This window comes from Myotis daubentonii, chromosome 21 (genome assembly GCF_963259705.1).
Source record: "Myotis daubentonii chromosome 21, mMyoDau2.1, whole genome shotgun sequence".
In the NCBI taxonomy this organism is placed as follows: Eukaryota; Metazoa; Chordata; class Mammalia; order Chiroptera; family Vespertilionidae; genus Myotis; species Myotis daubentonii.
The window spans coordinates 12,474,373-12,501,468 of NC_081860.1; the positions used below are offsets into that span (position 1 = coordinate 12,474,373).

Below are 27,096 nucleotides of genomic sequence, written 5' to 3' on the forward strand. Positions count from 1 at the left end.
AGAGTGTAGCGGAGGGTTTTCTGCCTGCAGATGGAATGGCCTTTGGCCGCCCCCCTCCCCTCCTTTTTTCTTTTTTTTTTTTTTTCTTTTTGGGAATCAATGTGTTTCCTATTACCCGGCCCTGCCGTGCCCGGCAGCCGGGCGCGCGGAGCAATCGGAGACGCCATGTTGGCTCAGCTCGCAGGATCGAGCAGAGCAGCTTCGAGGCAGTTTCACACGCTCGGGCTCCCCGCCCGCCCCCCGGCCCCCACCCCGCCCCGTCCGCCCGCCGCCGCCGCGCGGGGTGCGCAGCCCGGAGAGCAGCTCCGCGCGCCCGCAGCCCGGACCTCCCGGGGGCGCGGGCGGGATCCCGCCGCCACCGCCGCGCGTAAGTGGGGGCGGGGGCGGGGGCCCCGCACTTTCCGCCGCGGCTGCCAACTCCGGGCCCCCGTCCCCGCGGCCGCCGGATGCTCCTCCGCGGAACCGGCCCCGGACGCCGCCCGCTAACTCGGAGCCCGGCCCCTGGCGGCGCGGGGACAGCCCAGGGTGCAAGGCCGAGGCTGGGCGAGCGCGCGCCCTGCGATCGGGCCAGGAGCACCCCCCCTCCAGCGCCGTGTGCCCCCAGGTTTGTTTGAAAGTGGCCAGAAGCAGCGATCGCCCCCCTGCCTCACCCCCCCACTCCTCTCTCCTCGGACTATTGTTGCATTTCGCGTCTAACTGGGTTCGCTCACACCCCCGAGCGCCGAGAGGAGGAGGGGGAGCGGGGCTGGGAGAAGAAATAAAGCGAGCTCAGATCGGAAGAAAAAAAAAAAAAAGCAGCAAGGAAAAAGAGACACTTAAAGGGAAAGAGTCGCCATGTTTAGCAGCTTTTTTAAAGATCTCGTCAATTTCACACAGAACGCGCCCGCTCGGTTCCAGCCCTCGCCTTTTGTCCGATTCAGTCGCAGCAAAAGATCTTTTGTTCTAACTCAGCGTGAAAAGAAAAACTTTCTTTAAATGCAATAAACTTAAACCAGGCTCAAGAATCTAAACAGATCCTCCTCCGGGCCGCTCTCAACACAGACAAGAGGTTTTGTTTTAACCGTTTGAGAAATGTGGGGAACTGTTTGGCTGCCTCGCAGACACCCCCGTCTGCTGCAACTCAAGAGACCGAGAGAGGACACAACCCCGGCGCCTAGGACCCATGCTGGAAGCAGAATAAAACAGGCACCGTCTTTGGCTTGGAAAAATCATAAATTATCATTTAATGCCAATAATAATTTACAACAAATGGCTGTTTACAAGAAGCTAACACAAAACAAGGCAGGGGCCGGGCCTGTGTGTGACTTTAACTGGACCAACTTCACACACTCTGCATGGACAGCACTTAGTGCGAGAGGAGACAGGAGACACCCAGGAGACAAGGAACCACAGAACCTCGACCCAAAAGGTCAGGGCTCTTCTGCCCAAGAACATGCTTAGAGTCATGTATGTGCGGAGCTACCCAAGGAAGCAGAGGGTGCGATGGGGACCTGCCCAGATGCTCACATCACACCAGAGTCCTGCTCTACATGCACCGCCTGGCACCTGAGTCTCCAAGTTTAATAGACTTTGCAAAATGACCCCTTTTCTTTCTCCTCCCCTCCCCACCCCGTTTTTAAATTAAACCACAACACAGGGAAATGGGGGGTGGGGTGCTGGAGAGACAGCCTCAACAAGAACAAAATTGCAAGCTCCCAGGAGCTGAGCTTTCTCCACACCGGGAAAGGGGGGTGGGGTGGGGAGGCGGGAAGAGACTCCCAGACAAAATAGCCCCTACTTCCACTCAGCACACCCTGTCAGTCAAGTTTCCTTCCTTCCTTCCTTCTCTCTCTCCCTCTCTCTCTCTCCTTTTTCTTAATTTGGCTCCTCAGGACCAAGGGTCCCATGAGCAGTGCGTCCACACGGTCTGAAATGTCAGGATGTCCATGAGTTTTCAGGCACACAACGCCAGTGGCCCTGGGTCAGGCCCTCCCGGAAGAGGGGAGGGGACAGGCAGTTGTCACATAGACAGTGAAAGCAGACCCCTCAGCACAGCATTCAAAATCCTCTCAACAGCTACGCTAGATAAGAACCACAGAATATATATATATTTTTTAAAATCACACCTACTTCAGGAAAAACTCCTTGCACACAGTCTCCTGCGTCAGAAATGTACAAAACACTATTTTTTTTTCTGATCATAAAATAGATACTGATCTCCAGATTTCTAAGACTTTGTACAATACCTTCTCTTCCCTAAGCAGGCACTTCAGTGTGACAAATATAAGGGCCTTTATTTTTTTTTTCCTGGAAAATCCATTTTTAATTAAAAAGAGGATTAGGGGAAGGGGGGTGGTTTGCCAAATCAGGATGGCACTTCCTAAAACCATAGATAAACCATTAACTTCAGCTTCCCCTCCCCCCCCCACATTCCCAAATTAAGCAGGCAATAACACTGGTCCACTTTGGAACAAACTGAGGATCGTAAACAAGTGTGCCCTCCAGCCCCACTGGGGACAGCTTTTAGGGGGCTCTTGTCCATGGCAAGTCAGTGAGTGGGGACAGCCAAACAGGTTTCAGATATCAAATAATATTTTAATTTCTGAATACTTTCAAATTTTCCTTGGAATATAACACACAAAGACTCGACCAAACAGTTCAGTTATTATAACTTTTACAGTATACAGAAATGTTGCACTTTAAAAAAAAAAACCTTCAGTTTTTTTTAAAACACAAACTGTAAACTCTAAGATACTGAATCAATCACATTATCTATAAGTGCCAACAGTGTTATTTTGTCATGCTGATTTAAATGGGTTTTTTTTTTAAAAAGGGAATATCAACAGTTATAATACAAAGGGTTTGCAAATATACAAACAGATAGAGGATTTTTCATAACAATTCAAGAACTAAGCGGGACCCAATTCAAATTACAAAAGTTCACTTTTTATTCAAAACCTCAGCATGTGTCTTGGACACATTCCTTGGCTGCCAATGAATTCCACAGTTCATTCTCTTTCTTAAAATATTTTTTTAAAAAGCTAGGTTTGTCTTGGTGTCTTTTTTTGGGTGGGGGGGGCGAGGAGGGGGGGTTAAGTGTTGTATGTGGTTCTTGCAGATGTCAAATTAGCTCAACTTCACCTAAAATTTTTGGCCATCACCTATAAGTGCGTTCCCATCAGCTCTGAGTTTCCTTTTAAAAAGTTTTAATGTCTTCCTATGATATTTTCATGGACTCAGTTTTAATTCTTGCAGAACATATATTTTAAGGATACACAGTTTTTAAGAAGCCAAGATTATATCAAAACTTATTATAGAACCACAGAGTAAACTGGTTTAGAACCAGGAAAATACGAAAAGAGAACAGCTAGAGGTACAGACACAGGACAATGAATAATTTGGAAAAAAAAAAAAAGACTTACTTTCTCCATTCTGCTAATTTTCTCCCAATCTCCTTAAATGCACTTTTAGCAATATTTTTCAAAAATTTACCAAAAAAAGAGAAAAAGACTAATTTCCTTTTTATACAAAAAAAAAATGATAAGTAGCAAGTTGTTCTGACCGACACAGGAGTTGGTTTTTTTTTTTTTTAATGCATTCTGTAAAAGTTCATTTGACAGTCTCTTAATTTTTTGGAAATTCACAGTCCATTAAGTTCTTCCCCTCTCTTCTTTTTTTTTTTTTTAGCAAACGTGTAACATCCTTTTATATCCTTTCTTAACAGAAGGAATTAAGCAAACAAACCAGTCTTTTGCCTTTGCTTTCTCTGCTTCTCTCTCCCTTCTGACTTGGATTTTTTTTTTTTTTATTGAATTGCCATATACGGCCAGTTAAAACTGCTGCCGGACAGTAACATATCCCTGATGAGGGTTTCGATGGGGGTTTTACCTACCAAACGGACGAAAAACAATTGCTCTATGACTGAGGAGGAGACGGTGCGCAGGGAAGGGAGGCGAAGCAACAGCTTCCCGAATCGCGTTGGCTGGTTGGGGTACTGGCTCCTGACATACTCTTCCAAGGCGCACTGGGACTTTTCCTGCAAGCTCTCCACGTGAGCTACATCCGACAGACCACAGGCATCTGGAAGAAAGTTAAAAAAAAAAAAAGGAAAAAGGAAAATTCAGTCATCAGATGAAGAGGTTTGAAGAGGTGTGTATACATGGCTCCGTCAAGCTGCCCCAATCTCCCAACTCCCTCAGAAATGCCTAGGACTGAAAACTTGGGGGGGGGGGAGGAGCTGGAGCTGGTCTTGGGGTATCTGCATAAAAAATAAACCCCAGTTCTGTAGCTCTCCAGGCTTCCCTGTCCCAGCCCCAGGTTTGGTCACTGGGAGGCCGAGGCAAAGTGCACTGGGTGAAATCTGGCTCAAGTCAGTAAACAGAAAGACAAACAGATGAAACCAAAAGTGCCCATGCTCCTCCCCTCCTCCTCTGTAAATAATAGTTAGGCTTATAATTATAGAGGGGGGGTGGGCGACAGCCCGGCCCAGCCTGGAGGAATGGCGACCACGACCCAGCCTCAGACTGTCCCCAAAGAGGCCGACTCATTTTCCTCCGGTCTTTGAAACTGATTTAAGTGGCCCTTTAAAACTGATCTTGTCAGGTTAGCCCATTGAAGGGCAGCCATGCAAACTGTGATCTCTCTGTTCATTTGAGCTGTTTCTTTCCCCCCTTTCTTCTCTCTCCCCTTTTCTCTTACCCCCCTTTAGTTATTTTTTTTTAAACAACTCAGGCCCCTCCAGAGAGATACCCCCCCCTTCCCCGATATCTTCAGGAAAACACTTTTCTTTTTCTGATACGTAAAAAAATACAAGTGCCTTTGAAATGAGAGGCTGCTCGGTGGAGGCGGCGCAGCCTGTGACCTGACCTCAGGGGGCTCCCCAGACAAGACTGGGGCTGACACACACACATTGTGCATCTTAAAGCGGGGCTTGGAAATCGGCCCCTTCCACCCCAGGCCCCAGAACACACATGCAATGTGCTCCTGTGTGTCTCCGGGACTCTGCCCGCCTCTGCCCGCCCGGGGTGGGTGCCTGTGGTCAGGCATGAAAAGATCTGTTTGCAGAAGACTCTTCTCTGAGCATCCGCACCTGTGGTCTCCCCGAGACTCAGATAACAGGGACCTTTATCTCTTGGTGGGGTGATGTGCGCTCCCCACACAGGCCTGGGCCTTTTGCAAATAGTAATAAATTAAACTGTTACGACAGTATCAGGCATTTCTCTCCTTGAAAGACCCAGGGGGAAGGCTGAGACTAACAATGATGGCAAGCGATTCACAGCCACCCCCACGGGCTGGGAATGTGGTTGGGTGTGGGGTCCGGGGACTGGCTGAAGGAGGCTGCAGGGCAGGGGGCCATCAGCAGGCTAGGTTTGCATCAGGCAAACGGTCCAGTGGTCCAGTTCTGACAGGTCTCCTCGAGGGAGAAGACTCCAGATTGGAGCCTCTGACATAGCCATCCCTTGCCCGGACACTGCCCTTTAATTGATCACCTCAGGACTTTTGAAGGCAGTGAGGGGGTTTTATGAAAACAGCAGCGATATAGGAAAGACTCAGAACCTGCCACAGATTGGGTGCCCAGCTTTCCTTCCCACAATGAGGAAGGGGCTGGGTCTTTTTGTCCGCCACGCTAGCCACAAAGCTCTCTCCTGTCCCGATTGGAGCTGAACACACAGTGGGGGTCTAGGATCCCAGCCCCAAACCCAAGTCCAAGTGGTGGGTGTGCTCCATTGGGAACCGCTTCCCCGCCTTGGCTTTGACAAAGGGATCAGCTGACAACTTAGCACAAGAAGGTGGAGGGGCCAGAAGGCTCAGGTGTGGCCCACAGTGCAAAGCCAGGCACTTGCAAAAATCATTTGGCCTCAAGAGTTCATTAATATGAGATCTATTGCTCACACAGGTTAAACTACATGCAAACTAATTAGATTTCATCACGTAGTCGGTGATGGTTTTATATCGCCAGCAACATTCGTACGCTGGCAGCCCAGGTTGGCAGACACTTGGAGTTGTTTGGAAATTGCCTGAAGTGTTTGCCTGGCCAGGGGGGAGCAAGAGGCCGGACTCCCCAGGCCCCGGCAGACACTCTGAAGAGTTATGATGGCCCCTTTCTCCCTCCTGCCCCTGCCTGGCGGCTCGCTCCCCTCCCCTGGCCGTCTGCATTGTCTTCCTAAGAATCTGGTTTTCGAAATTGGTGCCCTCCAGTTGGCTCTGCCTGGAGCTCCAACTCCTACGAGTTAACAGGCAAACTTTCCCCTGCGAACGGATGCCAGGACCGCCCCCAGGCCCAGGGGCATCTCAGGGAGGCGAAGCCAGGGTGACAGAGAGAACCGCTGGGGTTGACAAGACCCCACAGGCTCAGCTGGCCCAGGGGGCCTGGGCTAAGGGTGTGTGTGTGTGTGTGTGTGTGTGTGTGGCAGAAGCTCACACCCCAGCCTGGCAGGAGGGCAGCAGGCCCCGGAGGCCTCCCCTTGGCCCATTTGAGAGTCTGTGTCTGCAGCATCCTGCCTGCTGCAGCCCAGCCTTTCCTCTCCTTCCCACACAGGCCTGCGGGGGCCCAGCAGCTACTCCAAGTTCTCATCCAAGTAGCACCCAACAGTCTGGCCTTTCCAGGGGGAGGCTGGTCCCTAACTCCGGGCGAGAGCCCTTGGGCACGAGCAGGCCAGGCCCCTTCCTACCTGAGGTGAACAGGACTATGGCCTTGAGGCAGCTGTACTCGGCGGAGTCCACGTGCAGGGCCTTGAGCTTCTCCACCTGCTCCTGGAAGATGCGTATGTGGTCCATAAAGGCGACCACCCGGTCGGCGGACATGGGCGAGGCGTGGAGGCCGGCGGCGGCCAGGAGCGGGGCGACGTGGAGGGGCATGGAGCACTGGGCCGCGTTGAGCACGAAGAGCTCGCTCCAGGTGAGGCGAAGCAGGGCCACCTGGTCGGTGATCTGCAGGTCGGGGAAGAAGGGGATGTTCCGGGCCCACTCGACGGCGCTGAAGAGCATCCGGGCGGCCAGTTCGCAAATGTTCTCGATGCCCATGATGTTGTTGGGCTGCATGCACTGGCTGCCGAAGCGCGACGTGGGGTAGGGCTCGGCGCGCAGCAACAGAGAGATATATCCCGACAGGTAGGAGTGGCAGTTGAGGGGGTCCCCGTTGGTCAGCGCGAACTGCCCGTGGGTCGGCTGGGTGGGCGGCATCCTGCCCCTCTGGACCGCTGTGGGGGGACAGAAGACAGTGTCTGGTTAATGCCCGGCCTGGGGTCCCCCGGCGCCCCTCGCAGGGCCTGCCCCAGCCCGACCCCCACCTGCCCCACAACAAGACCCGGCAGGCCTGCCCCTCCAGCCCGTGCGCCCGGGAGCCGCCGGAGCCGCAGCTCCCCCTGCCTCCCCTCCCAGGCCGGCGCTGGCGGCCACCAGGCGCACAAGCCTCCCAGGCCCGCCCGGAGCTGGGCCGCGGAGCACCCGGAATTGGCCACTTCGCCTCGGGGTCCCGGCGCGGTGGGCGGGAAGCAGCGTTCTGGGGGCATCTTTCTTCTTTATTGCTAAACAGCTGATATTTCTTATTGATTGGAGGAGAGGGAGCGGGAGGGGCGAGTCTGGGATGGGCTGGGGAGGGAGAGACGCTTTTGCAAAAGACACAAGGGTTCACCCCAGACGGCCTGTGGCCGCCCCGGATGACTCCCCCAAACCCCAAGCCCCAGACCCGGCTCCGGCCCCGGCCCGGAGGGGGACTCCCGAGGAGAAACGAGCCGAGAGCCGAGGTCTGCCGGCAGCCTGATCAGTGTGCTGGGAGAAAGGAGGGAGAGGGAGAGGGCGGAGAGAGAGGCCGGCGGCGGCGAGAGGAAGCCGGGGAGAGGCGGGGAGGAAGCGGCCGGCGCAGCCCGCGGAGGGCCCGGGAGGGCCGGGGAGAGCCGGCGAGGCTCGGGCTGGGGCTGTGATCGGACGCCGGACGGGGAGATCCGCTCCCCCAGAAACACAAAGAAACGCCGGCGATCGCTCGCCCCAGCCCGGAGCCCAGCGCGCCATTGGCCGAGCCTGGCTCGCGGTGCTCGGCGAATTTTCTATCACAAAGACCCAACTCGCGCGGAGCGAAAGCGGTCGCCGCGGGCCCTCGCCCACCCTTCCTTCCCTGCCGATCGCGCTGTCCTCCTTTCAAAAGTGAAAGGAAAAAAGAAAACGGAGGAATTTTTTTTTTTTTTAGCAGAATGTTAATCCACGGAGGGTCACATGAGCTCAGCCCGGGCGGCAGCGTTAATACGGCGAAGTGCATAAAATTGCCATTTGTAATTTGAACCTCCTGTACAAAAGTACAATCTCAGGTTGGGTTTTTTTTAGAGGGTGGGGGCTGGGGAGAGGGGGGAGGAGGGACATGTGTTGAACATGCAGGAAAAACCAGGGGAGAGAGAGAGAAACTGAGAGGAGGGAGAGGGAGAAGTAAAGGCTTGAAAACAACAACAACCAGCCACCACCACCCCATCCCTTGCAGAAAGGCGACTCGAAGGAACTCGCAATCCACGCAAAGAACAGGAAACCGGCCCCGAGGAGAGAGCGAGGAGATCAGGCGGCCACAGCATGCGGATCTGGGGGGTCAGGGATCCGGTGCCGAACTTGGCTTCTAGCAGCAACCCCCTTGGAGCCGCCCACGGCCAGGCAGAGCCCGGGGCTCCGGATCCTGACCCCGAGCAGGCTAGCCACACGCACCCAGGGCCCCAACCCCGGGGCGGGCGAGGGGGGAGAAATGAGAGGCCGATACCTTCCCGTCTCATGCCCACTTTGAGGCACTTTTTGAGGCGACAGTACTGGCACTGGTTGCGGTGGTGCTGGTCGATGGGACAGTTCCGGTTGGCGCGGCACGTGTAGCTCAGGTTCCTCCGCACGCTGCGCTTAAAGAAGCTCTTGCAGCCCTCGCACGTGAACTGGCCGTAGTGCTTGCCGCTCGACTTGTCCCCGCACACCACGCACTCGATGTGCTGCTGCTGCTGCTGCTTGTCGCCGGCGCCCCCCTGGCCGCCGCCCGCCGTCTGGGCCGGGGTGCTGGCCGGGCCCCCCTGGCCGGGCGTCTGCGGCGTGTGCGGGGCGCCGGGTGGCGGGCCGGGCACGGGCGGCGCCTGCGAGGCCTGGCTGCCCTGCGAGCCGGGCACCTCGTCCTGGGGGTCGCGCCACGTGCTGACTACCATTGCCATATCTATGGGGGCCGCGTCCGGGCTTCCTGCTCCCCTGGCTGCGGGCGGCGGCGGCTCCCGGGTCGCGGGCTCCGGTGCGCCGCCTTTTGTGTGCGCGAGGGCGCGGGAGGGCGCCCCGGGTGGCTCGGGGGGCTGGTTGGTTGAGGTTGGTTAGTTTTTCCTTTTTTGTTTCTGCTTTTGCAAAGTTTTGGCGATGGCTGGTCTGGCCCGGTGTGTTTGTTTGTTTGTGTCCCTCGGCTCAGCTTTGTTGCTTTCGGGGGGCTTTCCTCCAGGAGGGGAGGGGAAGGGCCGGGGAGAGCGAGTGGGAGCAGAACGTGGAGAGAGGGAGGGGAGGGAGAGCTGCAAGTCGATTGTCTGGCTTCAAGAGAGAAGTAGGAGGCAAAAAAAAAAAAAAAATCTCTCCAAAGATCTCGCTCGCTCTCTCTCCCTCCCTCTCTCGCGCTCAGAGCCGGTGTGCCTAGGAGTTGGAGGAGGAGGTAGAGGAGGAGGAAGAGAAGGAGGAGAGGCGACTGTCCGGGCGCCAAGTCCAGGGCAGCCCACAGTCAGCCATTCAGGAAAGCCATCGAAATCGGGAGGATCAGGAGCGCGGAGGCGCCGGTCGCAGGGGCGCCCAGAGGGCCGGGCAGGCCGGGGCGGAGGCCGGCGGCCCGCGGAGTGGCCGGAGCGCTGCCCGGGTCCGGGGGAATCAGCATGAAAGTGGTCCGCGTCGGGCGCTGCGCGGCGTCGTCCTGGCGCTGGGCCGCCGCCGCCGCCGCCTCCTGCCCCGGGCGCCCGGCTCGCTCCGGCCGCCGCCGCCCGCTCGCGCCGGATGGAGGCCGCTCGCCGATCCCTGCGGGCCGCCCGGGCCGCCGCCGCCGCCGGAGCCGCCGCCGAAGCCGCGGGGTCGGGCCCGGAGCCGCCGCGTCTAGCGCCGCCGCCGCCGCTGAAGCCGCTGCTGCCGCTGCTGCCACCGCCGGAGCCGCTGCTGCTGCTGCCGCCGCCGCCTCACACACATAGGGAAAGAGTCAACTCGCCGGCGGCGGGGGAGAAAGGATAAAAGAGAGAGAGGAGGGCAGATCACCACCTAGAAGCACATCCTTCGTGCGCAGCGCGGGGAGGAAAAAAGACGGAGAGAAAGAATGAAAGAGGGAAAAAAAGCCAGCACGGCACCCGGAGAAAGGAGGCAACTCGGGGAGAGGAGGAGGTGGAGAGGAAACACACACACGCGCGCACGCACACACACCGCGGAGAGAAAAGAACAGAGAATCAAAGTGATCAAATATGCTAAAAAGGGGGGCGCGGGAGGGAATGCGATTTATAGGCGCCGGGGCTGGCAGAAGTGGCTTCTCCGCGATCAGCTCACTGAGCTCTCTATATAGTGAACTTTGACACGACTGCTGCAACTTAGCGCACGTTGCCATGGCGACGGCGCGCCTTATAAGGCAGCCGCCGGGGTTGGCCTGGCCCGGCGCGCGCGCACCGCCCCCTCGCCGTCATTGGCCGGAGCGCGGCGGCCCCGCCATGGCGGCCGCGGGCTCAGCTCGGTCCTAGCGCGAGCGGCGTCGCGGCCCGCGGCTCGGGGCGCGCGGGGGGAAGCGGGGGGACCGGGTGGGGGCGGCCACGTCCCCGCCGCCGCCGCCTGGCGCGGGGGATGGGCCCGGGCGGCCCCGGGCGCGCGGCCCCCCGCGCACCCCCGCATCGCGCGCCCCGCACCCGAGGTTTCCGCCCCAGCGCGGAGCGGAGCGCGGCGCGCAGACAAAACGCCTCTTAAAGGCTCCGCGAGCGGCTGGGGATGGGATCGAGGACTTCGCCTCTTGGCAACTTGGCGAGGCCACGAAAGGCGCCGCGCGCGCACCACCCGGGACTCCCGGCGCATCTGTGCGCCCGCGATGCCCGAGAGAGAGAGAGAGACAAGTCCCCCGATTCTTCGCAGAGGGGTAGTGGGTGGGGGTGGGAAGGCGCCTCGTGCCCAGCTCGCGGGCAATTTCCAAACGAAAGATTTGGCCAAACCCGGGTGGCGGTAGACCCCTCTCTTAATCAACTCCGATCACTTGCTTGGTTTGGTGGCTTTTTTTTTTTTTTAAGAGGGGGAAAAAAGCTCTTTTAGAGTCTGTCCTTTCCTTGTAGGGTTAACATTTCACAGGTATGTGGCCTGACATTTTAATTGCTCAAATAAAGCATCTCGGATGCGGAGAAGCAGAAATAGACTTCATCTCATTGTCATGACGCAATTAAAATAAATGTCCCTCAACTTTATCCTCTCTCCTTAGTTTTGACGAACTCGCAAGCCAACATCCTGCCCCACACCCAGTCAGGGCGAGAGGGGAAAAGACCGATGTTTGCCCGCTGATGGGCAAGCAGAGGCCGCCTCCAGCCTCCCCTGTGTGTGCCCTCTGCACACACATGTAAGTGTACATGTATGAGATGCACATTTGTCAATGTACACAGACAAAGACTTCAGCCACTTGCACTTCTAGGTCGTGGAACAGTTAAGTGCGGACTTCATTGTTCCTTAAGTTTCCTTAAAAGCATTCAGATAGCCATTAAAACACACCCAGAGACTCTGCCCCATACTGGGGACAAGACTAGTACAACTCAAGAACCACACACCAGCCACACTTTATCCCGAGAAATCGACTGCAATAAGGCCAACGTCTCAGTCTCTCCCATTCTGCTCCATGAAATCATCCACAGGACTGTGTCTCTAAATTCCAGGGCGTTGGGTTAAACATCAAACATCTAGAATGGCTCCCCACCTCCCAGAACACACACTATCCCAACGCACCTCTCTGTGTGATTAGAAAAAGTTAGTGGATTATGGTTACTCCGTATTTATGAAGGAAAATGGTGACTCCGTCATATACACTTTGCACCAGGAAAAAAGCTGCACATTGGTCAGCCCACCAGGTTTATGAACAATTAAAATATTTCGCACGAAACACGCCGAGCTGCCGGAAACGTGGACGCACAGAAATAGTAAGGGACGACCACCAGAAAGCATCCTTGATAATTAAAAAAAATTAAAAAGATGAAGAATTGTTTAGAAGAATTCGCCACACATGAAACTGACATGTGTAGATTGCATTTTGCATTCCATACCCTTTGCACACACACAGGCAGAATACAGGGTAGGGGCTGAGTAGAGATGGAGGCAGATAGGGGCTAGTTTCAAGGGAAGAAAAAAAAATATCCTCTTTCCGCTTCATTTCTGAAACCTCTTAGCTCTCACCCTTTCCCGGCTGAAATCACATAGTTCACGAATCAGTGAATGTTCTGGAAGGTGGGGGGGCAATTCTCGCTGTTTGATGCAGGTGCTGGGATGACTTGAAAGTTGTAAAAAACCAAACCAAACACAAACCTATAGTGGACAGGGAGCTCTGCTAAACCTGGTGTGTAATGAGGTTGCCACAGAGTCAAGGAGGGCTGCGAATTTCAGGTTGATGACAGGCACCATGTAACTTTCTCCTGAGGGGGACAAGGAGTATGGGAGAGGAATTATTCCAGGGAAATATTTTCCCCCTTTCAACCTCTAGGATTCAAGAAATTGCCCTATGCTGCAAATGTCAGTGGGTCTGGGGCAAACTCAGTAGAGTTGTGGTAGGACTGGGGTTGACTTAGGACGTCGGATGGGCATTCATCCATCTCGGTTTAATAGATGATAGAATAATTGATGATGGGGAAATCTTAATCTCGCCTCTTGTACAGACACTTCCACAGCAAGGGCCACCTTTTACACACATGCAGGGAGGGGGATTCTGAGGCGGACAGGCTCCCCAGCCCAGTTAGAGAAACTGGGTGTTTGAAGTCCAGTTTGATGGCCTCAGATTTAAAATGAAGATTTCCCCACCATCCCCAGCAGAACTGGAGCCTGTCAGGCTCAGACCTCAGGGCTACCAGGAAGTCAGAAGTGTTTTTACTTTGTATTTTGGGACCCATTCATAGTTATGCAGATGCAATTAAAAAGCCAAAAAAAAGTACTAATTGCAGTTATTTTTACTGTATGAAAGGACTGCAGACCGAGAAGAAAAAAAAAGAGAAATAATTAAAAATGTCTTACTTAGAGATGCTCATGTCTCTGAAATACAACAGCTCTAAGACTAACCGCTGAACATCAATATATTGTTGCCGTTGGAAAAAAAAATAAAATAAATCCAGCCCAGTCTTTTATTGCAGATGTAAATTTATTTTAATGAGAGGAATGGCAAGCTTTCATTTGGCCGGGAGAAAGTTGGAAAAACATTGGTCTTCCTCTGGGGATCCCAAGCCAAGCAAAGGGAACCCCAACCCAGGAATATGATTCCATTACAGAAGGCGGCCTGACCACAGATTCGGCCACCAGATGCATACAGACCCCAGCAAACGCCGCCGAGTTTCACTCTGGACTCGGGAGCAGCCAGCTCTGTCCACCACGATGCATTGAATTGCTCCTTCCCTTCAATCTCCTCCTGTGTGTTTTCCCTTCCAGCACACGGCAGCTCCCTGAATAGGAGAAGGGGCCTCTATTGTGTGCCTCTCAACTTCCAAGGCAATGCAATTTTTAACCGCTGGCTTGTGGTACTTTGAACATCACCAGGGGCTGTCAGAGTTGGGTACCCCTGAAAAATTTACAGTGCTCAATCGGAGCGTATGCCGGGAGGGAAAAAATTGCTGGAGATTGGAGCAAGTGCAGTATCTGTCTGCCCCCTAGTGTAAGAGTACTCGCTGCCTAAAATCCAACTTTAAGAGAAAAGGGGTTCTTAAAGGGGAACGACTTGAGGCTCGCGGAGGCGCAGGGGAATGAAACTTCTGGGCATTTTCCGCGGAATCATTGCCCGGGATTGAAAATTAATTGGCTCTGGCTGGGTTGGACCGGACCCTCATCTCGCCACCTCCTGCGTCTCCCGTGTCACTGGCGGCGAGGTGATGATTTTTTTCCTCCCTCCCCCCTGAACTGGGTTTCTGTGAGTCCCTCTCACCCCCTCCTCTCTTTTCCTTTCTCTGTCTCTGCCGTCTCTCTCGCTGGCTTTTTTAAAAATGAGGACCCCGTGCCTGGATCGTGCTGGACACAGCCCAGAACGGCTTCTTAAGTCAGCCCGCCGCGGTGGCCGCACACAGCAAAAAGGTCCACGTTTCCCTGCGACCCGCACGCCAGCTGCACCAGCCCGCCGGCCGGATGGTGAGTACCCCTCTTTGGCGCGATTGTCCCCCTCGCTTCGCCCCCGCCGCGTCCCCGAGCCGCGCGGCCCAGGCGCCCGGCGAGCTCGCCTCCCTCCCCGCGCGCCCGGCCGGCTGTCAGTTGCACAAGGTTGCAAAAATGTAGCTCAGCGGCCGATCGACCAGGACATGCTGATCCTCGGGTGCGAGCCTAGCAGCTCCTGAGCTAGCAAAGCGAGTCATCTCCTGCCTGGAAAAACAGCTCAGAGGACCGCTTTGCAGTTTGCGCTCCCGGGGGCGCAGGGTTGGAGCAGACGCAAGGAGGCGAGGGGCGGCCCGGCGGTCTGTCTGTCCCCTTCGGTTTAATCATATTTTGGCACCTTCGCAATCGGATTTTCCCCCTCGCCCCCCTCCACCACACACATGTAATAAAATATGGCAACGCATTGAATGGACCGTCCCCCCCTTCCCCGAACCCCTTAAACCACAACCCGAGGCATTGCATACACGTTAGCAATACGATTTTTTGAAAAAAATCCCCAAGTCATCCCCAACCCCACACGGCACCGGGAGAAAAGTGAGAAAGCAGAAAGAAAGAGGGGGAGAGAGAGAGAGAGAAAGAGAGAGAGGGGGGGAAAAAATACTGTAAGCAAACATACCAAAACCGTATTTGCCTTGCTCAAGATCCCAAATCGCTTGCATCTTCCTCCTAAACTGGAAGAACTGTCCTTTAGTTTGGCGGGTGCAATACGCGCTTTGTTGGACCCCTGAAATGATGTGTCTTGGATAATTAAAGAGACTCTCTCTCTTCCTCGGTGTTTATCTAAGCGATTGTGCAAACTGATAAAAAGTCGGCGCTCGCTGGCGGGGAAGAGGAGGAGAGGTGACGGGAGCGCCCGGCCACCTGGGGGGGAAGTGCCTTCCCGGGTCTCGGGCGCGCCGAGCGAGCCTTCGGGAAACCCTGCACGCCAACTTTAGAGCGAGGAGGTTTCAGGGAGCTGGTACATAGCTGCTGAGGAATGCGAGCCTCGCCTTTAAGAAAAAAAAAAAAAAAAGAAAGAAAAAAAACCCACCCCAAACCGTAGGTAGGAGATGTCTGGAGTGATCCTTGTCTCTCATCTCATTCCTTAGAAGGAAGAGTGCGTTGTTACACCTTGTTTGGGGCTGGAAAGACGAGACTTTCAAAACACCCGTCCAATTGGAGAAAGAAAAAAAAAAATCTCCGAACTTAATGAGTTTAGTCGGAGGCTGGGAGCAGGCTAGACTGCTCAGCCCCAGAGAGGCGCCCACAACTCCAGGCGATGGGCTGCGAGGCAGGGGCGAGCGAGCCGCAGCCGGGTTCCAGTTTTGGGGTCGGGAGGGATGTAGGCTAATCCTGCAGCAAGTTGGGAGGAAAGAGAGGTGGGAGAGGAGGGGGGAAAGGCAGCAGGCTCCTGGGTCAGAGATGGGGCTGGAAAGAGGAAGGCGATGTTTTTCCTAGGAATGTGTAGGCACCCTCGTTTTCCTACTTCCAACTCGAGTTCTCCCCAGTGAGCTTCCCCTCTCCCCTGCAGATCCGTGCCCCCACCCCCCCAGTCCCAGTCCCCATTCTAGAACTTTCCTAAAGAGGAAACCTGTTCCTCTGGGGGGGGGGAGGGGTTCCCCATGTCTTGTCATCAGATAATGAACGCTTGATTCACCCCCTCCAGGCCCCCACCCTCCCCAGAATGAATAAAGAAAGCAGGAACACAGTGACTAGAGAAAGCGAGAGTAACTTACGCGGCGGCTTGCAGTTTAATACAGTTTTAACTAATGGATTTTTGTGTTTTGTTTTAAGAGAAGAATAATGGGAAACACGGATCTTTTATTTTAGGAAACTGTATGGTAAGATGTATGTCAGACTTGACAAATGGAACGCAGGCTTTTCGGCTGCTTCTTGTCCTTGTCTTAAACAGGAATTAAGTTAAACACAGTGCTGAATGTTAATTACATGTTTACTGGCTAATGGAAATTACAAATGGGTTTGCCACCTCAAAAACAATGATGAAAACCCCGAAGACACTGTAATTATATACTTTGAGGGAAATAACTCCGAATATTGATCATAAGAAGTGTAAATCTTTTTTTAACTATTCATTAATACCATAAATATGGGCTACAGAAGTTTTGCCTTGTGGTTTAGCTCATCAGTTGCACCGAGTGGATGGATGGATGGGGAGGTTCCTTGGGGAAGTGGTGAACTCATTCTCTCCAAGAAGGAGGCCACTTGGGTCATGGGGGGCGCCCCCCTCCTTTTCGCCCCCGCCCCCTTTAACCCCAGCACAAGGTCGAGGGACAGTTGAACAGGGGGGCTGGGCTCGGGGCAGGTGAAGGTGATCACAGCCCAGCCTCTCCCCTCCCCTTCCCTCCCCTCTCCCCCTCCCACTCGTCCCTTCTCAGCCAGGTCTGATGGATGACCGCTTTCCCGGCCCAGGCGCCTGGCGGATAAACTGGCATTCAGGTCCCTAATGGAGGACAACTCGCTGCAGCCGGCCACAGGCAACCCTGACAGTCCCCTGCTCTCTGGGTGGCGAGGGCAGTTTTTTGCAAACAGAACAAAATAAAGTTGAGGGCGGAGGTGGCTTACGGGGGAAGGTGGCTCAGGCCCGGGGGGCCAGACCTGGTCTCCTTGGGGTTGGCAGTCCAGAAAGATTTTGGGGGCTTTGTTTTGTTTTAAGTTCGGCCTGAGTGATAGCTCCACACCCTCTGGCAGCCACTGCGTTCGTGGGGGTCAAAGGTGAGGGCTGCATTAACCCTAAAAGGCTGGTCTGGCCGGAAGGCCCAGGCAGGAGGAGTAGGGTCTGGTGAGCCACGCAGCCTGGCGCTTCGGGAGGGGGTGCCTGCCAAGCCCCGCACTGGGGGGCACAGCACCGAGAGCGGTTTTAAGAGCAATGTCCAGGATTTTTTAAAAGTGCCCCAGGCTTTTGGGACTGGAGTCCCCCTTTCCCCTGAGAATTCCCAAGCGCTGGTCTTTGTCTTGGAAGGAATGGGGTTTCTGAATGGTGTGAAAGGGACAGAGAGGGTCGCTTCAAATCGATTTTACTTGTCCTCTCTGTCTTTTCGGATCAGCGCCCTTCAATGGGCACAGAGGTGCTCTTTCAACCAAAAACTTGTGCTACATTTTCTGCCTGTATTGGTGCTAACGACAATGAGCACCGGGCAGTGTCCTTTCTTCGCTCTGCAAGGCAAGAAAGCGCCCTAATTAAATTGTTTTATATGGACAGTCAAGACGGGCCAATTAAGTATGCATTAGTATAAAGATATAGTCTGCAGATAAGGCGGTTTAGAAAATCGCGTGCGAGACAAAGGCGAGGGCGCGGCGACGGGAGGGGTGCGTGGGCCCAGCAGGGTCGCCCACCTTCCCCCCTGGGCCCGGGATCGCGGAGGCCCGGCCGCAGGTGAGAGGGGAGCAGGCCGCTAACAGGTGGCTGACAGCTGGAGCCCAGGCCCGCGCCTCTGGCCCAGGCAGCGCGGGGGACGCCCAAGCGGTTAGTATGGCTCCCACCCTCCTCCCTGGACTCTGGATCCGGCCCAGGGTGGCGGGTCCCGTAGGGGGTGGCCAGTGCGTGCTGTGCCCCGCTTTGGGTCGCGCCCTGGCTTGGTGGCAGACCTGCGATGAGAAGGGGGAGGCAGGGAGGGCCCAAGGGGCACAGGCTGGCCCTGTCGCCGAAGCCCCCGGAAACCAAGATCAGGGTAGAAGGCCCCTTTCCAACACCTCCCCACTAGGTGCTTTTTCGCTTCTGAGGAAACGGACGCTTCTCGGCGTGGAAAGTAAAGTTTCCATCCGAAGCCATCCGCCCGAGGGCGTCGAGGCCCAGGGAGAAGTGGGGAAAGGACCGGGGGCAGGAAACGAGGTATCCAGGGAGCGCGCGGCTGCACCGAGGGCGCACGGGGCGCACAGGGCGCCCTGGGTCGGGCCTGGCTAGAGGGGGAGCAGGGACGAGAGTCAGCGCCTGGGGAGGCGCCTGAATGTCACAAGTAAAAAAGGTTGAAAAGCCCATTTCCCCGGCGCGTTTTCGCCCCCTGGGCTGGCTGCGGAGGCCGTAAATCAGCGGCCGGCGGCGAGGGCGGGAGGAGCCCCCGCGGTGGGCCCGGCGCGGCCCCGCCCGGCCGTGCGCACCTCCCGGTGGGCCCCGCATCGATCGGGAGCCGAGCGGAGGATGTCGCCGCACTAAATATTTACTGATCACACACCAATAGCCGCGGCTCGAACGATTTTCCTCTGTGCGGAGCGCGCGGAGAGGAGGGTAAATCATTTTATTAGTGTGGATAAAGCCCGGAGCACACTCCAAGTGTTTTAAGATGTGTCTTCAACGGAATGAAAAGAGTTAGGGAAATCGATACCGGGTGATTAGGAGCCCCCGGGGTGACGAAGGGGGCCCGGGCTTTCAGGGATTTGGCGAGGCGGAGGGGGGGAGCCCGCCTCGAGGGGGGCGGCCCGACCACCGCGGGAGAGCCACCGGGCGCAGGCCTGTGTCCTTCCCTCCTCGACGGGCGACGCCGGCGGCTGGGCCTCCGCACCGGCCGGAGGAGGGCTGCACGGGGCGGGCTCGGAAGCCACAGGCTCCCCGCCGGGAGTGGCCTTGGCCAGGTGGCTGCGGGAGTGGATCGCAGGCCGGGACCCGGGCAGGTCCCGCCACCGCGCAGCCCCCGGGCCGCCCCCTGGAGTAGAGCTGGGGCCCGGACGCGCGGTCCCCCCACAACGCCCCCCGCCGGGACCCGCCGCATCCTGGCACTTTCCTCCCTGACATCCCGGCCCCTGGGCTCCTTGGATGTTTCCAGAGAGGATCCGGCGGCCCAGCCGGAATTGCTGCTTCTCCCTGCCACCCACCCAGTGTCCGGAGCGGCCGCGGGGTGGCGGACGGCTGGGGAGCGCAGGGCCCGTGGATTCCAGTGGATTCCAGGTTCGGGGCTCCTGGGCAGGTGGAAGGAGGCCTGAGGAGGAAGGCAGGGACAGGGTGACCCACACCAACAACGCGCCCAGGATGGGAATGGAGCCACCCCCCAGCAATGGCATCACGCTGGGACCCCAAGGCTGGGTGCGGGCGCCTGAAAAGCCAGAGGGTTTGCCAGGCTTTTGGGGGGGAGTTTGTTCCCCAAACTCAAGCAGCCATTCTGGAAGCGGGAGTCTCCCTGGCTGCTGTGGACCAGCCTTGAGGTTGGCGGCAGCTGTGCAGAATCAAGAGGGCACTGATTTTGGGGGGAAGGAGGGGTACAAAGGGAGGAAAGGGGAGCATCTTCTTTCTCTCCCCTCCCCTGACTTTTTCCCAAAAAATCTGCTTTTCCTGGAGAAACTGATAGCTTGCTAATCAATCAATCATCTCCTCCCCCCCTCCCCTTGGCAGCTGGGAGAATTCAGTGTAGGCTCCTCCGTGCAACAGGAACTCTGACTGCAGAGCCAATGACTCGTTTCCCAGAGGAGAATTTTCTTAAAAACATGGATGAATCCCAATGGATTGGAGCAACATGCTCCTGTGTGAGGCCACTGAGGCCTCCGGGTCCACCCTCGGTGATCTGAGTCCTGGCCAGGAGGCTCCAGCCTGGAGCCTCCTCGCTGACCCTGAGGCTGGAGGGGCCGGGTCTCCATTAACCCTTCTCCGGCTGGACCAGCGAAGGTTAACTGCACTAATAGACCAAAAGGGCTGCAGCAAAAAAAGGGAAAAAAAAAGAAAAAGAAAAAAGGCAGGCAGGCAGGCAGGGAGATGCACTCCTAGTGAGGGCATTGGGAGCTCTCTGCTCTTCCCTGGTCTCCCCCCACCACCCCCCCTTCCTGTGAAGCAGGTTTCCATTCAGAAAGACAACAGTCTGGGCCACGAAGGCGGCCACTTCCTGGACATGGACTTTGGGAAACAGGAAAACACGATGTAGCGAAGTATTTTCTTCCATGTATCCGAGCGCCCGGTTCACCTTACCTACACTGCTAACATGCACACAATAGATTATAGTGGGAGGGGGTTCCCAAAGGCCCCGCACCCCGTATCTAGTTTATCTTCCTTCATTTAAGCTCATTGAGAGTCTTGTCGGTGCCCCCCTGGTAGCCATACAAGTCTGGATGAAAGCAGGGGGTACATGCTGCGTGACTTCAAACCTGGTGGCGTTGGAATAGCCGCTCCGCCATGAGCGTGAAGGTGTGCGTGCCTGGGTGTGAGAGGGCCCACGCTGGGTTCAAGGTTCAGACACTCAAGCTCCAGGGAGGGGCTGTCACTCGTGTCCGTGGGGAGGTCTGGCAGGAGGCAGAGCGGAAAGGAGTTTTTGCATGAGCTCTGGGACTCACTGCTGGGGGGCGAGGGGGTACAGGCTGAAGCCACGTAGAGGGGGCCAAGCCATTGTGCCGGGCACAGCCCCAGAAAGCCAGGTGGCAGGGGCATGTCAGTGTCCAGGCTGGTGGCTCTGCCAGGGCATTTAGACAAACGGTGAGCATCTTTTTGCCTAGCGTATTTATTTTTAAATTCCACAATAGGCTACTCTGTTTATTTGACTTTTCAGGGAACTGAAGGATATAAAGAGAGGAGGCTCTGGCCAAAGATGATAGTGTAAAGGGGTTGCTGGCCATTCAGCCAAGTCTGATGTGGGCTCGCCAGGCTTTTCATGTTATATTGCGAAGCAGCCCCTGCTGAGAAAGTTCTAAACACGTCCACAGCCAGGTGGCCATCCGTTCTTATTTGGAAGTGGACAGCGCGAGGAAAGATGGTCCCATTCTATATGCTTTCTCTTTCTCAAGAGCCTGGTGATGAAATCTTTAAAGTGACAGTTCATTTTCGGTCTGTGAGAAAAAGCCTGGATCAAATGGTATCGGTGCCAGTCCTTTAAATGTGAAGGTGTTCGCGAGGCAAATATCCAGATAAATTAATATTGCAAATATCCAGATAAATTAATATTGCTGATTAGCTGTACCCAGGTACTTAAATAAAACATAACCAGCACAACAGAGGAAGTTACCTGATTTAACTCCCAGGAGCCACAGACTCAAGGTGAATTTCAGGAGAAAAAGAATTGAAATAGTATTGGTTTTCAGAAGACTCCCAGTGCCCCGGTTTCAATATAAAGCTTATGATTAGAGAAGTAAGTCGGTGGACAAAGACAGACACACTGACAGAGCAGAACAACATTCTGCAGGCATTCAGGAAACAGAACTAATTATTTAATTACCAACTGCATCTCTCCTCTTAAAAGGCTAATTGCTTGAAATGTTGAAGGTATACAGTTTAAAATTAAGGGCTTGGAGGAAAAATGAAGAGGAAGGTGTTGAATATCATATTCAGTTTCTTGACCAAAGGAAGTATCCGTTTGAGAGTTTACAAAGTGTAATGTTTAAATAAATTGACACTTGTGTTTTTTTTTAAATTTTTATTTTGAATCCAGGATAGAGAAAGGCATTTTTTTTACCTCTTTGTCCCTGGCAATTTTGAATATTTTAATGGTCATCACTGGAGAGATTACGATGTGCTTGACTGAGGGAAATTGATTGAGATGATATCACTTAAAATAGTTGAAAGCAAAAGTGAAAACGCAGAAAGAAGGCAGGGAATCCTGGCTCCTGACATTAACTATTTCTCGACATCACCTCCCATGTCAGGGGGAGGAAGTGAAAAAAATCAGGCCATCTGATTTCTTTGCAGAATGTATAGTAATAGCGTACTTACAGGCTCCCCATGTTATGTTGCACATTTCCACCTGGCATATACCTTTGTTGCCATGTTACCAAGCAATGAGAGAATAGCTAGCTAGCAGTTGTGAAATCTACATGGGGGGGGGGGGTTGCTTTAAAAAGATATTTTTTTCCATAGAATCCTCTGAGTGGTAAGGACTTACACTTGTTTATTCACTGATTTTTCATACGACTTGGGTTAATTCAATGGATTTTAAAATGACCCACTATTCTGCCGAAGTCTCTACCGTTCATGAATTGAAAACAAATTCAAAGGCAAAGTTCAGAGAGTGTAACTGACCAGTTGTTAAAGAGCTACTATCCCAGGTCCAGTTAAACACGGACACCCATCAGCACCCAAACCTCTTCTTCTTTCCTAGCAACTATTAACATTGCAACTGGGCGACTGTGGATGAATATTTGATGTAAGAGTTTTGAACTCTCTTCCTATTTAGACTGGAAATGGCTTCCATTTGTCTTTTCCGCTTACAAACTTAAAAAAAAGCATCATTAGCTGATATGCAGGTACTATTCGCCCCCTTTAAAAAAACCAGGGAATAAAAATTCTAATTATAGAAAAGAGGTGTGATGTTTACGCGAAAGTTACAGGAACATATAAAGTTTTCTTAATAAACTGGAAGAAACTCTATCCTAGATAAACTGAAATCGGGCAGTTTTATATCCATGCTCTCTGCCTTCTTTACTTTGGCGCTGAGGTATCTGGGTTTCTGTCGCCCATACACTGTCTATTGTTAACAGGGTGAAATTTCTGAGATTAGAAATTATTTTCAAATTGCCCTGCTTTTATAGCTTTTTGATGCCTTATTAAACGGAAACGTAATACTCATTTCTGTGTTTAAATTTTGTATGTCCACGCAGTAATGAGGAGGTGAGATTCTCCAACCCCCCCCCCCCAAAAAAAAGAAAAGCAAGAACAACATTCTGTATATAAGTTAAAGAGGAAAAAAACCCCTTAGGATTCAGTCTGTTGAAAATACACACACACTGTTTGCACAGGGGAGCTCTTAATAAGGCTTTTTTCATCGTAACCATCTACCAAGACGGATGGCTTCAGTTTTAAATAGAATTTTTGACTCTTAAGCAAGTTTGAACAACTTGCAGGCTTTTAGAAGCGAAGGAAGGGTTGAAAAAGAAGCGTCTAAAATAAGAGACCCGGGAAAGTGACGGGGCAGGGTGGCGCGCCTCAGTTTTCAGTGATGTGACATAATCTTTACTTTCAAAATGACAGCAACATGCTTTTGCATGGAGCCGCCAACAAGATGATTATAGGAGAAGAAAAGCCAAAACAGATCTGGTCCCCGCTCCCCCCCACCAAAACCCACCAAAACAACAAAACTAAAATCAAGCCCCAATCCTGCACCCCACCTCACCAGCCCCTTGCCACCGTGGGAAAATGTCTGTAAGTTTCTGGGGAAGTTCCTGGTGAATTTCCCAGTTGATGTACTTTTCAAAGGCCCTGGTTCGACTGCACTGAGCAGCCTGGAGCCAGGAGGAGGAGGCAGGCTAGCAGGGAAGCTGCCTCTTAGAAACTTGGGGGAGCAACTGTTGCAAGTCCACCTCTCCTCTCCGAAGGAGGTTTGCAGGGCCTGGGCACCCTGAGCTGAGCCAACCACTCTGATTCTTTGCCAAGGAGTCCCCAACTTTTACGATGACCCCCCTCCTTCCTCTCCTATCTGTCTCCCTGCCTCCGGGGCCAGGGGAAGAGCAGGGCAAGGACTAGATTGCTTTCAGAGTTTGCCTTCTCTGATGATGGATTACCATGTCAATTTAAACGGCATAGGATTAATTTGTTTCAATGATTTCTCTTTAGGCTGAATGCCAGCCGGTTTTCTATCTCTCCCCCTTGCTCTTCAGAACAACCACGACCAAAAGAAGAAAGAAAAAAAAAAAAAGAAAAAAAAATGCCTTCTTTCCATATACTAAGTTAGAAGACAGTAATAGAACTAGACAAGTTAGGTGTAATGTTGCAACACAGTCATAGGTCTGAGTGTTTTTATCTCTGCCTAAGAGGCCGGAACGTACAGTCAGTCACATTAAAATGAAATTGGACTCAACGTTTATTCAATAAATACTTGTCTTGTAGATAATCCAGTGCCGAGTGCTTTTGACACATAAGGACTTAATTTGTCTTGGATAACAAGTTATTAATATGGTACATTTAAACCTGCCGCCGACAATCAGGTTCCTGAGATCTAGGACAAACTCCCGTGATCATCGGGGAAAATAATTTGTATGAGGAGACGTTTTGGAGAATGTCTTTCTTGGTCACATAAATGGATACATGTACTCACGTGCTAGTAACATGTATATTTCACATCACACAGGGACAGAAAAGTCAAATTAAGTTAAAAAATCTGATGATTATATATTTTATATTATATTTGATATATATGATATATGTAATTTATATTAATTATATTAATTATATTATATTATATTATATTTATTATATTATATTATATTATATTATATTATATTATATTATATTATATTATATTATATTATATTTATTATATTATTCATTATATAGCTGTGCCTAATCTTTCCAAAAACGAGCATGTGTCAAGGCGTTTTGTCTTTGGTAAGATTCTGAAAGTGCGCAAGAAAAAACGCGGTGTGAATTTTATTTCTTTGCAAGACCAAACCCACGAGGAGGTTGAAAATAGCCCAACAAAGTGCACCCTCCACGTTTCTCACCTGGACTGACCTGGCAGCCAGAGAGAGCTGCTGCGGGCACCACAAGGCCATCTGAGTGCCACCATCTCTCCCTAAAGTGGTTGCTCTGTTTCCTTCTGTATTGGAGGGCCCGGCCAGACGCAGTGGCCTTTGGATGTTGAAACACAGGGTGTTTCTTTTCCTCCATCCCCTCTTCCGAAATGCCTCTCTTCTTCCCAGCAGTCCCTGCGCTGAAATTAGCATCCCAGGTGAAGGTAAAAAATTGCATTGTGCATATGAAGTGGGGTGGATGTGGCAGCCTCTCCCTTTCCCCTAAACCAGGGGTGGGCAAACTTTTTGACTCGAGGGCCACAATGGGTTCTTAAACTGGACCGGAGGGCCGGAACAAAAGCATGGATGGAGTGTTTGTGTGAACTAATATAAATTCAAAGTAAACATCATTACATAAAAGGGTATGGTCTTTTTTTTTTTTTAGTTTTATTCATTTCAAATGGGCCGGATCCGGCCTGCGGGCCGTAGTTTGCCCACGGCTGCCCTAAACCCTTCCCTGGAATCCTGGCCATTTTATTTTGTTGAGATGTTGTTGGTGGCTAACGTTGGGGGAGACGGAGCATCTCCACGAACCCGAATCTCTGAGAGCTCTCTCTTGGAAATGCCGTGACACGGGAGCAGAAAACCCAGGCAAGAGAGGCTAATGGAAGGAGGAGAGAGAATTAGGTTAAAAAATGGAGGACAATCTAGCATCACGTTCGCGCGGGTGTAGCTTGAAAGGAAGGTGTCCCCGAGTCGCCGGTGATGCCAGAGTGTTTAGATGTCGGCCACAGATGGGGACACCTATTGAAATGTGTCTCGGGAAGATTAATAGGGCTTGTCACTGTTGGGAAAGCATGCTTTGCTGTGAATTTCTACCGGCGCAAGATGAATTACCGATGAATGCTCACTTATCAACCCCATCACTATCGTTCGACGCTAAATCAAATTGAGGAGTTATCTGCAATCAGAAAATTTCTTTTTAAAATAGACACACACCTTTGGGCCCCAAACTCTTTAATAATCCCGCTCCGAAAACAATTCCCCACCCCCGATGCTTCTATAGCTTAAACAAAATGACATCTCAATAATGAACATGTTTTTTAAATTATATTTTTCTTGATTTCAGAGAGGAAGGGCGAGGGAGAGAGAGAGAAACATCAGTGATGAGAGAGGATCATGGATCGGCTGCCTCCTGCAGGCCCCACACTGGGGATCGAGCCCACAACCCAGGCATGTGCCCTTGATTGGAATCGAACCGTGACCTCCTGGTTCCTAGGTCAACGCTCAACCACTGAGCCACGCCGGCCGGGCAATGACGACTATGTTTTTAAGTTCGCACCAGGGACAGCTGGTAAATAGCAAAGTCTGACAGCGTTTTAGCCGCTTGGAAGCCACCATTTAATGTTTCATAAAATGTGTTTTCTTTCCTCTGAGATATTTCTCTCTTTTCCTGGAAGGGAGAGAGGAGAGGGGGCTGCACCTTCCCGTTCTGAACCCTGCCCCTTGACCCAATTGTCATCGAATTCTCTCATAAAATACAACTATGTGAGGACGGCAAGTTCAGGTAGAGAACAGTAGAACAGGATGAAAGGAATGACAACAACCAAGAAAATGCTTGTTTTCTTTTCTGATTGAACGGTGTTGGGTGTATCTCATTTCGAAGGTGGTTTGTTTCAGAAACAGATGAGTGGTAACATCTCTTCTAAGCACTCATAGACCTTTCAATGTAGGAAGAATAATCTTTTAATAAACCACCAACCCTGTATTTTCATAGGGTTTAAAAAGCTGTCGCCCATGCCTGATGCATGCGATTTGTACTGAATTCCTGTACATGCAGATATTCTGAATGCCCATTTTGCTGATGAGTAAACTGAGGCTCAGAGAATTATCCAAGGCCATGGGGGTAACAGGAACACAGTCAGAATTTGTATCTAGGTCTCCCAGGTTCCTTTCTTTAAAAATTTTTTTAATTGATGTCAGAGAGGAAGGGAGAGGGAGAGAAACATCAATGATGAGAGAGAAACATTGATTGGCTGCCTTCTGCACACTGACACTGGGGATCGAGCCCGCAACCCAGGCATGTGCTCTGACCGGGAATTGAACCGTGACCTCCAGGTTCATAGGTCGATGCTCAACCACTGAGCCACGCTGGCTGAGCTCAGGGTCTTCCTACTTCAAGTGATTATGTAAATGAAGGAGATGATGGTGATATTAACAGCAACTAACATTTACTAGATATCAGAACTATGGTAAACATGTTACTTTATTTAATCTCTATACAACTCTCCAAGGTGGATACTGTTATTACTTCCATTATTTAAGATAAAAAAAACAATACTCATGGAGTTTAGGGACTTGCCTGAAGGTGAGGTTGCCTCCAAGTTGCGGACATGTTATTCAAATGCAGGAAGTCTGAATTCGGAGCCACTGCCCATCCAATGC

The 27,096-nt window shown here is 52.6% G+C and overlaps 1 protein-coding gene and 1 long non-coding RNA gene across 3 annotated transcripts; one reads left to right on the top strand and one right to left on the bottom strand.

Moving 5' to 3' along the window:
* Positions 1-248: 248 nt before the first annotated feature.
* Positions 249-3,425, top strand: LOC132222869 (uncharacterized). Its single transcript, XR_009450323.1, has 2 exons — positions 249-1,348; positions 1,379-3,425. It is a non-coding gene; the product is annotated as an uncharacterized LOC132222869 (long non-coding RNA).
* A 222-nt stretch (positions 3,426-3,647) lies between these two features.
* On the bottom strand, positions 3,648-15,249 carry NR2F2 (nuclear receptor subfamily 2 group F member 2). 2 transcript variants are annotated; one of them, XM_059678189.1, is made up of 3 exons: positions 14,918-15,249; positions 6,651-7,178; positions 3,648-4,059 (listed from the first exon to the last, which is right to left on the bottom strand). In XM_059678189.1, the coding sequence occupies exons 1-3, from the start codon at positions 14,958-14,960 to the stop codon at positions 3,785-3,787; spliced, it is 846 nt and encodes a 281-aa protein (XP_059534172.1). In that variant the 5' UTR covers positions 14,961-15,249; the 3' UTR covers positions 3,648-3,784. The 2 variants fall into 2 exon arrangements, with proteins under 2 accessions (XP_059534172.1, XP_059534171.1); XM_059678188.1 differs by lacking the exon at positions 14,918-15,249 and adding an exon at positions 8,717-10,457.
* Positions 15,250-27,096: the final 11,847 nt, after the last annotated feature.